General features: G+C 54.1%; 1 protein-coding gene across 3 annotated transcripts in view; it reads right to left on the reverse strand.

The window, feature by feature from the left end:
• Positions 1–425: 425 nt before the first annotated feature.
• Positions 426–13672, reverse strand: part of HOXD3 (homeobox D3) — a 31798-nt gene continuing 18551 nt past the window's right edge. For 2 of the 3 annotated variants that reach the window (XM_074873159.1, XM_074873160.1), the window contains exons 2-4: positions 8259–8342; positions 4321–4866; positions 426–3871 (exon numbers count right to left, since the gene is read on the reverse strand). In XM_074873159.1, the coding sequence (XP_074729260.1) occupies positions 3120–3871; positions 4321–4816 (1248 nt within the window). In that variant the 5' untranslated portion in view covers positions 4817–4866; positions 8259–8342 and the 3' untranslated portion in view covers positions 426–3119. Of the gene's footprint in view, positions 3872–4320; positions 4867–8258; positions 8343–9060; positions 9089–13672 lie in introns of those variants that run through there. The other variant, XM_074873161.1, reaches the window with a different exon arrangement.

Raw genomic sequence — 13672 nt, forward strand, 5'->3', positions numbered from 1 at the left:
TTCGAGGACCTGGCTCAGTGACCCTGTTATGGGTCTGGAGCATATGGAGGGAGCAGGGAAGGAGGGAAAGGGGTGCGATGGCTCCTATTTGTGAAGAAAGGCAAGGCTGGGATCAGCCCCAGGCCTGGCCTTGGCTGACGAGTTGTGTTTTAAATAAGTGACCGGAGTTCAGCACATCAGATGCTGTTGCAAGGGAGCTGAGTTCCTATTGAGTGTGAAAGGGGTTTGTTTATAATTTATGGGTTTTAAACGATGGGCCAAGAAAAAGTCTGGCTTGTGCCAAAGTGCCTCTCTCCTCTAGATTGCTGATGCTTGTACAAACATTGTAAAAATGCCAGCGATCTCGCTAAAGTAACATTACTTCTAATAATTAGGTTATCATCACGGACTTCTATCGCATTACAAACGAGACACCTCTGCCAGAGTCACGGAGAGGAAAGTGAATTTATTTACAAGAAGATTCCCCCTCGCACATGCTCCTCCTCCTCCCCCACTGGAAACCAAGTCTGCAAACCCCATCTTTCTGCAATATGAAAATAATTCAGGGCAGTGTGCCTCAGTAGCACCATGTTTGTGGTCAGGGTTCCTCTGAAACCCCCTTCTTCCTCAGATCTGGGGAAGGGCTACCTATAAACGGCCTCTTCTTTCTGAACAGGTTTAATGAAGGACTAATAGTGTAAGTCAGAGCAGACACTGAAGAACAGCCTACAGAGCATGAAGGTGGGAAACACTTGGGAAAAGCGCATGGGGTTACAGCAGGGCTGGCCCTGCAGAAATGGTGGTGCCTTGCCGTTTCGCAGATAGAAGCAGGTGATGCAAAATACGTCGTGTTTTCAATAACACACAAAAAAACCTACATGGACAATTTCAGTCGTGGGTACATTGATTACATAAAGTTTTAGAGATACAAACAAATATATATATTTATGGAATATTATAGAAGTATAATTCACAACTGATGTTTAGCCTTACTTTTTGTGCTCTTTGTGTGTTTTGTTTACTCCTGGATGGAGCTTCTAAGAAACAATTTGTGTGAAAACTTCCATAGAAAGCAATTTTAGGGCTCAAAATGTTTAAAATATGTCTCCGAACAAAGTAGTTTATTCTGTTCTGTTTTGTTTACAGATCTACAACACATATGTCCAAATTTGCTTGGGTAAAAGTGAAATTTAACAAAATATACAGTTCTCAACGTAGCACAACATTGTTAAAATCACGCAGAGGGGAAAATAAAACCCTAAGTAATATTTTGAATCGTTACTGTCCAGACAAACACAAATACCGTTAGGCGAGGAAGAAAGCAGGGAGGAGAAAGAAAGGAAGAAAAGAAAGAAAGAAAACTTGCCTGTGTTGACCAGAATTGGAGGAGTTAAAATATTTCTCACAATAGGAATGCCAGGTCCTGTCATTAGAGGATGGAGTGGGAGCTGCAGTGTTTGTCAAACTGGGAAGTGGTGTCAGACGGTTTGGTGGGGAATACAGAAGTTCGGATTAATCTTTAACTCGACACTTTTAGAAAGAGATAAGAATAGCCTTGGAAGAGACTTTAATGACAACGTTTACAAAAGAAGTATCTCTGTAAATCCAGCGAGGGATTCAACACAGCCGTGTAACTAGAGAGGAGGAAACACGAGGGTTCAGAGCACCGTTCCTTTTTTTTCCTCCTTTCTTTTTTTTTTTTTTTTTTTTTTTTTTAATTCTTCCCCGTGTTAGCTGTCCCGTTCTTGGCAGAGAGAGGCGGGGGTGCCCCTCTGCCTCGGCCAGAGGGGACGGGACCGTCCTCGCCGGGCGCCGGGGGAGCGCGGAGGCACCGCCCGGCCGCTGGCCGCACCCCGCCTTCGGCTGTCTATATCTGATTGTCAATTTTCTTTCAAAGTTTATTTTTATGAAAAACAAGAGGAAAAGCTCAGGCTTCCAAAGATGTCTAAAAAATTGATTTATGGTTAGTATAAAGACAACAGTATAAATAACAAAGGAGGCGGCAGCTGCTGCGCGGATTGCTATGGAGACCCTAATGAAATTAGCACTATCAGAGGGTTTCTAATTTTTTTGCGTTCTAAGCTTCTAATTTCTTTCCTATTTCAGATAGCCAGAGTGTAATTTAAAAAAAAAAAAAAAAAAAAAAAGAAGAAGAAGAAGAAAATAGCCCACCGAAATAATAATATGTGCGATAGATACCCAGTCAATAAATAACCGTTAACCTCACCGAGGTTTTTGTATGCAGGATTTGATCTCGAACAAGATGGCCAAGCGCCCCGCTTTGTGGATCGGCTCCTCAAAGCGGCGGCGCTTCCAACGAAAGGGTGGCTTCACCCGGCCGAGCCAGCTGCCAGCCAAGCCACCGAGGCGCTCGCGTGGGGCCAGCCGCTTAGAAATAAATACTTTAAAAATACTTTCGATTTTTTTTTTTTAAGTGTAACGGCTCTCTGTGCGATGCCACAGTTTGTTTTACTCTATTAATGACTTACGACTTGCTGTCTTAATTAATCCTTACATAAACTACAAACACCAGCCACTGTTACAACTGTTCAAGACTACTCTCTCAACTAGCTCAGACCGAATATACTAAATAGGTGAAATGTAAGTCACCATGGACCTGAATCGCTCTCCCGAAGCATCGGTGAAGAAACTCTACAAATACCCACATAAATACATTAAGACGAGGATAAATAATCAGTGATACAAAAATGTCTCGCTTAAAATAATAAATACATATCATTTAGTCCGATGCGATCCTTACGTCACGGAAGAATTCATAAATTAACTTCTCTGAAACAAGCTCACGCGCGGGCGAGTTCCCACCGCCCACGGCTGGTCTAACACACCTCAGCATGACGCGCTGCTAACACTACGGCATCTCTAAGACTTACCTTCAAGTACATCATTACCAGCTTATCAGTCCCTCGGTCTGCGGGATATTGCACTGTCATGCTTAACACAGCTCTAAGAGGAAGGCTCCCGCTCGCGGACCTACCCGGGGCTGCGGAAGAAAGAAAGAGGGGGGCTGCTAGGGGAGACAAATCCACTAACACTGTTGGCACTCGAGAGCAAAGTAACACTGTCCCGTCAGAAAAGTGAGGTAATGGAGAGGGGAGCGGGCCCCGCCGGCCGCCGCCCCGCTACAGATGCGTGAGCTTGGGCGCCTCCTGCATCCGTCCCTGAGAGGTGTGGTGGGAGGAGAGGTCCGTGTAGGTGGGGTGGGGGTCGCAAGGTCCGTGGTGGTGGCCGCCGGGGATCTGGGCGGCGCAGCTGTAGTCCACGCTGGCGGAGGAGGGGTGCTGCAGGTGCCCCAGGTTGAACATGGGGCCCGAGGCCGGCATCGAGTCCACGAAGTTGCCCCCCACGTAGACGGGGCTGCCCTGCAGGCTGGGGTTGGCGAAGCCGCCGCCGCCGCTCTGCATGGGGTGGGGGTCGTACTCCGCGCCCGCGTAGCGCTTCTGCTGCGGCAGGCAGCTGCTCAGCGGCGCCGTGTAGGCGGCCAGCCCGTACATGCTCTGCTGGGGCTTGGCGAAGGAGGTGGGCGAGGGCGCGTCGTAGCCGAGGCTGCTGACGCTGGGGAGCTGGCTGGAGTAGCCGACGTGGTTTGGGCCGCTCAGGGGGGGGCTGCGGTCCGGGGACTGTCCGACGGGGGAGTGCATGATGCCTTTGGCTTTCTGGTCCTTTTTGTACTTCATCCGGCGGTTCTGGAACCAGATCTTGATCTGCCGCTCCGTCAGGTTCAGCAGGTTGGCCATCTCCACCCGGCGCGGCCGGCACAGGTAGCGGTTGAAGTGGAACTCCTTCTCCAGCTCCACCAGCTGCGCGCTGGTGTAGGCTGTGCGCACACGCTTGGAGGCCGGCCCGGGGGGGCTCTTGTCCTCGCAGCTCTCTCCTGCGGGGAAGAGGCACAGAGAGCCGTTGGTCCCCCCCCGAAAGCCCCTCCGGGGTCCCCCGGAGCCCCACCGCCCCCTCCCGCTCTGCCGGCGCCCGCGGAAAGGGCGCAGGAGGCCCGGGGGCCGCCTCCCACCCCTCCCTGCCCGGCATACGCACCCCCCCGCAGCTGCCTGCCCCCGGGGAGGCCCCCAGCGGCCCCCGTCCAGGCGCTGCCGGCACCCGTCGGGGCCGCGCCCACCGCCGCCGCCGGGCTGTCGGGGGGAGCAGGGCTGGAGCCCCCAGCCCGCCCCACCTGCAGCGCCCGGCGGGGCGGGGACCCCGAGCGGGGGGCGGGGGCGATGGCAACTGGAGGAGCAGGGGATCAGGCGCAGGGCCGGCGGACTCAGCCCGAGGGGCGCAGCCCGGCTCCCCGGGCGGGCAGTGGGCGGGGCGGGGGTGTCGGGCTACCTGAGGGGGCGCAGGTGCTTTTCTGCTTGGAGTTCTGTCGGGACTCCTTCATCCAGGGGAATATCTGCTTGCTGAGGGTGGCGGTGGCCGAGCCCGAGGAGTTGGGCCCCCCCTTGGCTTTCTTCGGAGGGGGCGCGCTGGGAGGGGGGTTGGGCGGGGAGGAGGGCGGCAGCGCCGGGGGCTGCTGCTCGCCGATGCCCGGGGGCTGGCTGCCCCCGGGGCCGCCCCCCGCCCCCCGCATGCAGCTGCCGCTCAGCTCGCTGCCCTTGTGGGCCGGAGCGCGGCCGGGCGCCGAGCCCTGGACGGAGCAGGCGGAGCCGGGGTACTCGCCGTCCAGGCCGGCCTGGCCGTAGGGCTGGTGGGCCGCGCCGTAGGGGTAGGCGTCGGCCTTGCTGTAGGTGTAGCCCCCGAAGAGCCCCGTGTTGTCGTAGTAGGCGGCTTTCTGCATCCTCCGCTCTGCGATCGCCGAGGCCCGCGGCCCCCGCTCAAATAACATTGACCGCCGCCCCGCGCCTCACGTCGTCGGCCCGGGCCACTCGCAGCCACCTGGGGACAGAAAAAAGACTTTCAGTGGGGGGGGGGGGGGGGGGCACCGGCTGGGAGCGGCCGGGCCGGCCCCGGCTCGCCCGGCACCCCGGCACCCCCCCGCACCCCGGCACCCCCAGCCTCGGCTCGGCCGGTGGGCCCGGAGGCAGCGGGGCGGGAGCGGGGACACCAGGGAAGGACCGGGAAGCATCAGGGAAGGAGCAGGGGACACCAGAGAAGGACCAAGGAACACCAGAGGACGTCAAGGAAGGACCAGAGTCGCCAGGGAGGGAGCAAGGGACAGCAGGGAAGGAGCAGGGTCACCAGGCAGGAGCCGGAGCAAACTGGGGCACACCAGGGAGAGAGCAGGGGGACAGCAGGGAAGGAGCCACCCGAGAGCGGTGGTGCTGGGGGGAGCGGGGACACATGGCGGGACATCCTAGAGGCCACTTTCTGAGGCATGTGGGAGCTGTTTTCTCGCTTTGTTTTGTCCTTGGACCGCTCCCCGCGCGTTTCGCCGGATCAGCCCCCACGGTTGCAGGCCGGGGCTCTCAGCCAGCAACGCGGGGCCGCCCCGAGCGGTGTCCCCAGGGACCCACGGGCCCGTTTGGGCCGAGGGCCCCCCGCACCCCTCGCCCGGCACGCGTGCGCACGGCCGCGTGGGGCTGACATGATGGATTGAGCCCGGGCCGCGGCCGGGCAGAGGCAGAGAAATCCCGTCCCCTTTGTAAACCCGGCCTCCTTCTTCTCCCGGATTCCTCCGGAGTTAAAGTGTAACCGGCGCCATTCACTCCCTTCACTTTGCACTATAAAGGAAGTCGCAGGTCAACTCCCCTATTTTAATTCTGCAATGAATTAAAATCCCTCACCCAACGTTTCTCGTCCCTTTTATTTGTCCCCAGTAGAAAGAACCTGAGACATTGGAGATCATTTTTAGGGGTTTCCCTTCTTTTTCCTGCCCGCAGACTTACGGCGCTCCCCTCCCCGCCCCCTTGGCCCCCCGATCCGGCTGCTCAGACGGAAAACGCACGGACAGCCCCGAGTCCCCTTCGCCAGGCGTCTGGGGACAGGGTGCTGTTGCCTTTCCCCTTGCTGCTCCCGAAATTTTCTATCTTCCGCTTGTTGCAAGACAGAAACCGTCGTGCAATTTTTTTGCGGCTTTTTAATATGCCCTGTTCCTATTTTTCTTGTCGGACAGGGCTTTTCTCCGACATTTTTAGTGATTTTGTAAATTAGCACATACTTCACCCGGCAATGTATGTCTGTAACTCAACGCATCTTAAGAGTTAATTGTATTTCTTCAAGGTTTAAGCTTATTAACATACCAGAGAAGAGTAGCTAGAAATTTCTGAATGGTGTTCGATAATTCTCATTCTTCCAGCCTGTACTTAAGCTATACTACCGGAGTACTGCTCTTTCTCCCTCAGCAGTTGGTACCGCCAAGTACCGCTGATCTGTTCTCTGAAATTCACCGGGAAGCACGTCTGTATAACTCAGAATAACCTCAGCGAGCTGTGATCCGCGGCCGCTCAGTCACAAACCGCCGGGGTCCTTTTCTTCCCTGAACAAAAGCTTGGGAATATCTGCGAAGCTGATGGAAATGGGGAAAGAGCTATTTTTCTCTTCTGGAAAATTTTAGCAAAAAAATGTCTATGGAAATAGAGGATGGCAATTCAGATGAGTTTTAATACGCTGTGATAATCTTGACGACTCTTGAAAGTATTTTTGTGCAAAACAACTCTGTCGCTCGTTTTTCCGCTTCTATCATCTACGTTTTCGGGAGCGGTCTGGACTGAGGACTTTTGTTAGCACAACACCGCCTTAAGCGTAGGCTTTTATGTGCCTCGTAAAATATAGTTCCCAAAAGAATACGCAGAATCTTAAGAAAGAATATTGCTGTTAAGCTGTTAAAGGCCTTATTTCTTTTCTGAAATACCAACTGCTTGTGAACTCTGCTTGAACCTAAAAAGGAGGCTATGGGCCATAAATCACATGGACAATGCTCAACTGTTTGGTGGCTCATCTTTAGATCTTAAAAAGAGAGAGAGGGAAAGAAAGAGGGAGAGGGAGACCTTTCCAGGGTTTGATTTTCCACGAGTGCAAGGCCCGGGGTGATGTTTTTATAGGTAACACCAAAGCAGGGACTCAACACTTGGTGGTTTGGCCAGAAACAGCCTCCAGGGAAGAAAAAAAAAAAAAAAAAAAAAAAGAAGTGACATCCAAATGGTGAGGCCGAGCCGTGGGAGGTGGGCTCGGAGGCACCGAGGGTAGGAAACCGCAAAGTATCCGTGTCTGTGTTTCAGATTTCCCTTCCTCCTCCCCAGAAAGGTTAACCTCATCTGAACTGTTCGGCGTTGCACACGATAATGGGGCTTTTTGTCCCGCCACTGGTTCCAGCGCTTTTGGAGGTTACCGACCGTCTCACGGCTCTATCTGGGGAGCAGCCGGGAGCCCACGCGTCCACCCGCGCGTGTGCGCGGAGCGCGGCCGGCCCACGCTGACACCGGCCCGGCACTGCCAGTCGCTTTCCTCCCGACAGTTTCGTATTAAGCAGTTCTCTACTAAAACTTCCACTACACTTAATTCTGCTTCGGATCAATATCTAATATGATACCGAATAAATAAGAGGCGGTGAGAGCGGCCAGCGGAGCGGTTATTAAAGCAGCCGGAGCTCTCAGGGTGCATATCAATGCACCTGTCATTGCGGTTTGTAACAAAATTTATGACTGCTAGCGCCGTGGCAGTAAACGCTCCGGCCAGGAATGAAAAGGAAAACACTTCCCAAGCCCCGGCACTTTCAGAAGTGCAAAGCAGCCGGCGCGTAGGAGGGAGCCCGGCAAAAGCATCCCCCGCTCGGCGCGTTTCCCGGCCGCCGGCCCGGGGCAGCCCCGTATATAAGGAAAGCGCCGGAGCCGCCGCCGGAGCCGGCTGCTGCGCCGAGCCGCGGGCAGGGGAGCCGGGCGACGGGGAGCCCCTGCCCCGGGCTGCGTCTGAGCCGGGGGGGGGGGGGGGGGTCTCTCGCCTCTGGGGGGGGCGCTGAGAGCACTTGGGAGCCCGGAGGGGCCCTGCGGACAGAGGAGCGGCGCCGGGGCGGGGGGTGGCTCCGGCACGGAGCGGTGGCCGTCGTGGGGCCTCTTAAAACAGCTACGGAGCCCCCCGCCCCGGGAAGCTCCCCAGCCGCGCTCGGCTCCCTCTGACTACGGGCTGCTCTCACCGGGCCTTTCCGCGGGCTGTTACTGACTTGGCGTTGAGGGCGGCGGGGCGCCCCGAGTGTCTGCGGCGCCGGGCTGGACTGAGCCGAGCTGCGCCCACCGCCCGGCGGGTCAGGCCGGGCCGGGCTCTGCTCCCCGCGAGGGGCCTGTCGTGCTGGGGGGAGCGAGAGGCGGACGGGAAAGGAAATTTAGACAACTCACCACACTTATGTTTTTTCTTGATTTGTGACTTTAACTGTGTGGGTAGGATCTTCAGGTTCCTTTGGATAATCCGTGGGCACGGACCTGCAAAAGAAGTGAGAACTCTCAGCGGAAAGTGGTTTGCTTTGGACTTTCTTCCTTAGGACTTTGTTAATAAATGCAGCTCTCGTCCGCAGCCCCTCACCGTGTCTCTCCGTCCACGTCAGATATTTTACCAGACAAAGGCAGATGTTTCTCTTCATTTATTAATAGCACTTTGAGAGAGGCGGGGAGCAAACAAACGAGGAAAATACCCCGGCTGCGGGTCTGACCCGGGCAGGGCGGCCTGCGGCAGCCGCTTCGACGGGCCCCGCACACCGGCCGCGGCCGCGGAGCTGCACCGGACTCCCGGAGAGCCCGACCCGGGCCGAGGCGCGGAGAGGCAGCGCACGGGGGGACGGGAGCGCCGCGATCACCCCCGTGGGTCACAACCACCGACCGCCCCCCGCCGCCCGCACCCAAGGCCCGCGGAGCGCTCCGCGGGACCGGAGCTAGTGGGGGTCTCTCTCCCTTCCCCCCCCAGCTCCCGGTTAAGACAGAGAGAAAGATAAGCGGAGAAACCCCAGCGCTGAAAATGCGCAGCAAATATCTGCGGCTCGAAATGAACATTTTTGCATTTAGCTGTGTAACGTGTCGACGCAGGACTTTAAGAACATAAGAGTGCCAGAAAATCCCCCACAAAGAAGCCCAGGTCATTATAAAGACGATATCTAGCCACCATAAGCCTTTGAAATGACCTTTGGCTCGTACAGCAATAACTCACCACTTAATGAACAACCAACGGAAGCGCCTCCAATAGCTCACAACACAACAGACCTTACAACTTTCCACCAAGTCTTCTCTCTCCCTACCCAAACCCGGTAGGATGCAACATTCCCCCTCCAAATCGCCTTAATTTATGCTGGCAAACTGGAGTTAGGGAAGTGGAGCTTCATGATTACACATGATGCTCGCTCAGGTTCTTGGCCCGGGCCTGTCCCGGTAACGTCTTATATAATATATTCACGTGGGCGTACGTCAACTTTAAGTGCTTTGTTTTTTTTAAAGAGGGTTCATTAGAAATAGCACTTTACAGGGTGTACGAAGGCAGCGTATGTTGGGTTGCACCTTAGCCCCTGAGCGGAGAGATCATAATATTGCAAACCGAGTCATTGTTAGCCGCTGTTGATTAACACGGTAAGTTATCATTTTGTGCTAATTAATTATCGACTTCTCATCCCTTTCCGAAGCAGCTCCTCAGCCTCACAAGCGGTAGCCCTCTTGCTCTAGACATGCTTTACTTGGTGAGAACTTGGCCAAATACCGAGATTTCCACGGCCACAGGAATAGCCCCCAAAGTTTGTTCTGCGGAGAGGGGAGTCCGGGCACGCCGGGGTTGTGCTCTGCTCCCAGCGCCGCTTCTGCAGAGCCGACCTCGGAGAAGTTGCCAGAGCTAAACTCAGGGAAATCTTTAGAATTATTCAGGCGTGGGCCCAATATAGGTATTATTGAAATTTTAGGTGAAGTTATAAGTGAGTGCTTCCATCGAGCCAAATGAAATGCTGCTTGCAGTAATTGGATTCAGCTGACTAACTTGGCAGGCCAGCAGCTTGGAGGCATACAGCTAAGAAAAATGTGCACTGCCTTTAACTTCTGATCGAGCAGAGCAACACGCAACAGCAGGAAAGAAACCCACCCGGCTTTGTCCCCTTCCCCTCGCCCCTCTGTCCTGTTTCCCGCGGGGCAGCTCAGCCCCGGCGGAGGGCTCGCCCGGGTGACTGGGGGCGGGCAGGCTCCGGCGCAGCCCTACACCCGCTCCTGCTCGCCAGCACAAAGCCTGGCTTGACGCGGGGGCTCTCTAACAAACATAACCGCGGGTTCACCCGGGCTCCAGGCAGGCCACAACTCAGGGGAAACAGGCGCTCCTGGGAGAGCCGGGCTGGTTGCAACAGCCCAAGAGGGAGCTGAGCTGCAAATGTGTGCGGGGAGGCTGTGTGGCCGCCTCCAGCCCCCCAGGCCGCCCAGAGAGGCACCGGTCCCCCCCAGGCACCTTCCCACCGCCTTATTGATCAAACCCCACAAATGCAGGGCAAGAAACTTCTCGGTAGATAAATATCAAGCCGTGCTTCAAACAGCGTGTGTAACTCGAAGGCATGAACATACCGGTAATATCAGCACTAAAACAACTGGGGGAGGAAAACAACAGCCACTGAGGAGCACGAAGGCAGGGCGAGGGGGAAAGGTTCGGGCAGGCACTTGGCAGGAATGTTTAAGAGACACTATGTAGGGGCCACATTACCGATGAGCCTATTTTAAATTGCCCTTTACAAATCCGCACGGCTACCCCCTGCCCGGCTACCCACGGCAACGCATTAACGGGATGCTCAATCTTACTTTGGCAATGGGAGCATCTAGCAAAGTTGTTTCTCCCTCGTTTCTTTGCTTCTTTGTAATTCCCTTCCTGAAACCACCGAAAATTGGGGAAAGGATACGGCTAAACGTCTTCCCCTAGCCTTTGGGAAGGAGTCCATTTTTTATTTAAAGAGCATAATAAAAAGAAGATACAGCTTAAAACGTTCAAGGAGGTGGAGACCACTCCATGCATTTGCAGCCGTTATGGGCAGAGATTGCAAACAAATTCCAGACAGTCTCTGAGTAAAGGCGATAATGCAGCCCCTGCGGTTAAAGGTCCCATTTTGTCATGCAGTTGCTTACCTGTGTATCAATTTATCATAAACCTGGGCTCCTCACTTTTCAGGATCTGCGCTTGCAGTTCTTAGAATATATCCTTCACCCTTTGTCTGCAGACAATACTCTCCTAAACCTGATCTTGCGGTTTTACAGACATTTCCATACACCAGAATTCCCGACAGAACGAAAACAGGCTCAGGCTCAACTACCAATAAAAGAGAGCGAGTGGAAATCGGAATTTGTTGGGCTTTAAAAAAAAAAAAAAAAAAAGAAAAGAAAAAAAATCAACACACAACCCTTTAGCCATCAGCCTCCTGGAACCAAAAGCGGCAATTGGCCGGCTCCCGGTTTGTTTTGGTTTTAAATCGTGCGGCCATTGATGAATTTGGGGGGTGAGCGGGAGAAACCCCTTTATAATCAGAAATATAGGCACTGCCTTAAAATACAGGCATATTGGCCCACGTGACCGCAGGAGCAGCTCGCCGGGCCGAGGCTGGCGCGCTCCCCGCGGCCGCCCGCGCCCCCGCGCAGCGGGGCTGCCGCGCCGGGCCCCGCGGGACGGGCCGCCCCCCGCGCTCCGCGCCCCGCGCACCGGCCGCGCTGCCCAGCCCGTTCTCCTCCCTCAGAGCTCCGCTCCGCACCGCACCGCGGCGGCCGGCGGAGGCGCCCGCACTTACGCGCCCCGCGGGGCCGGCGGAGCCGGGGAAAAGGTGAATTCCGCGGGGTGATCCCAGGGCGCAGAAATTCCCGGCGGAGAAAGAGGAGGTATTGGGGACAGGCTGCAGCCGAGAGCCTGCGCAGGGGGCAGCTCCGCAGCAGCGCTGCACCGGCGGAAAGGCGCTGGGGCTCACTGGCGTGCGCGAATTTTTTTCTCCTTCTCCGTACGGGGGAGATGCGGGCCAGAGGGGACTACCTCCGTCTGGAGGCTAAAGAAGCGTTGGGAAAAAAAACCTCATGACATTTGTGCGTGTGTGTGTCTGCCCTGAGCCTGCCTCCCCTCACTGTGTGTATGAAGAGACATAGAGCAAACCGATGTATATCCGTCATGGGTGCCCACAAAGCTCCCCAACAATTCCAGTTCGGCAGGGGAAGAAAAAAAATTATATTAGCTCCTCTGTTTGATTTTTCTAACATATCTGTAGCTATAAATACAGCACACCTAATCTAACATCTGCTATGATTTCATTACCATCCAAAGCATGGGGATGTGACAGTAACGTATTACCTTACAATACTAACCGTAAGTGCATTGTAACATTTATCTAAATTACATTGCTTTTCCTGACTTTGCAAACCAGTTATAAAAAGATTGGAGTCCAGTGATGGAAACATAAGTTCAATGTAAATTATTGTGTACGGCTTCGGATTTATAATCCTATATTTCTTCGAAATGATGCACTTAAATCTCGCCTCAAGTAAGAGGTAATGGTTCTTTATATCCTTTTCCGCCAGCCATATATTTCGGCGTCTGGGTAGCTTTGCAGAGCCCCCCGCGCTCGCGTGTCTGTGTGTACATACAGCAACCCCTACACGCACAGCGTGTTCTGCATACTTGTGTACGTACACACAAAGCCGAACATAATTCTGGCCGCTGTTTAGACATTTTGGATGACGGAGAGGTCTTTCGCTTCCTACACAAAAGTGCGAGGGAAAAGCTGGGCACCGGTCGAAGCAAAGAGCACGAAGAGGATTCGGAAGAAAATGCCTTTTTGGAGGGCAGTTCGACCCCCCCCCTGGAAAAAGCCCCACAGCCCTCGGGTGTCTTTTCAGATTCTAGGGCTAGGAAAAAAAGAGGCGAAATTTAATGTGAAAATGGAGGACGGCTGAAAGAAAGGAGCACCTTCGCCACCGCCACCAGAATTAAGGCATCGTAAAGGGGACTGAAAAAGTATTAAGGAAATGTTAATCCTTTGGCTGGTGGGACTCCAGCTTTGCGCGAATTTGTCTCCAGTAAAGGATCTAAGACTTCTTCAATCGGAGCATATGTTCATAGAGCAATAAAACAGAAAGATTTACAGTCTCCGCCCGCCCCCCAGCAGCCTCGCACCCTTTCAGGAATTACTTATGATGATTTATAACAACAACTCCGGCAATTGTCAAACTGATAAAATAGCCCGGGCTATATGCGGGAATAAACGCTCTTATGAAAGGGCTGCGATTTATGTTCGGGTCCATTTTACTGCGTGTCTTGGTGGAGTTTGGTTTCTTTCCCGGACCAACAGGATAATATAAAACTTCATTGATAAAAATGTAGGAGTTCTCGTGAAGTAGCAAATCTGTTCCTTAGTCACTACCAAAGCACATAAACATTTGTCATCTTTGAATAATTGAATTAATGTGTTATTGTTTGAATGTATAATTCATAACATAGGAAACTTTGTCTCTGTCCTGCCACCGAAACGGAAGCAATAAAAAGCTACAATCTAGGGGTTTTTAGAAATTACTCCAGCAAGGGCTAATAAAGAATATCCTGTTTGCAGAAAGTATTTCCAGCTGACTCCAGGATTTCACAGAGAAATCTCAGCCTCCTTGTCCACATTCTGTGGAGCTGTAGCCTTATATAAAAACACAAATCCGATTTCCCCCTGGTCTGGGCTATTGATCGGGGACTTGAAAGGCGGCGTGCCCGCTTCGGGGACTGAACGTGCCCGGGCTCCTCCGCGGCCCCACACCGGGCGGCGAGGCTCGGGCGGGGCCGGCCGGCG

This window comes from Strix uralensis, chromosome 6 (assembly GCF_047716275.1).
Source record: "Strix uralensis isolate ZFMK-TIS-50842 chromosome 6, bStrUra1, whole genome shotgun sequence".
Lineage (NCBI taxonomy): Eukaryota > Metazoa > Chordata > Aves > Strigiformes > Strigidae > Strix > Strix uralensis.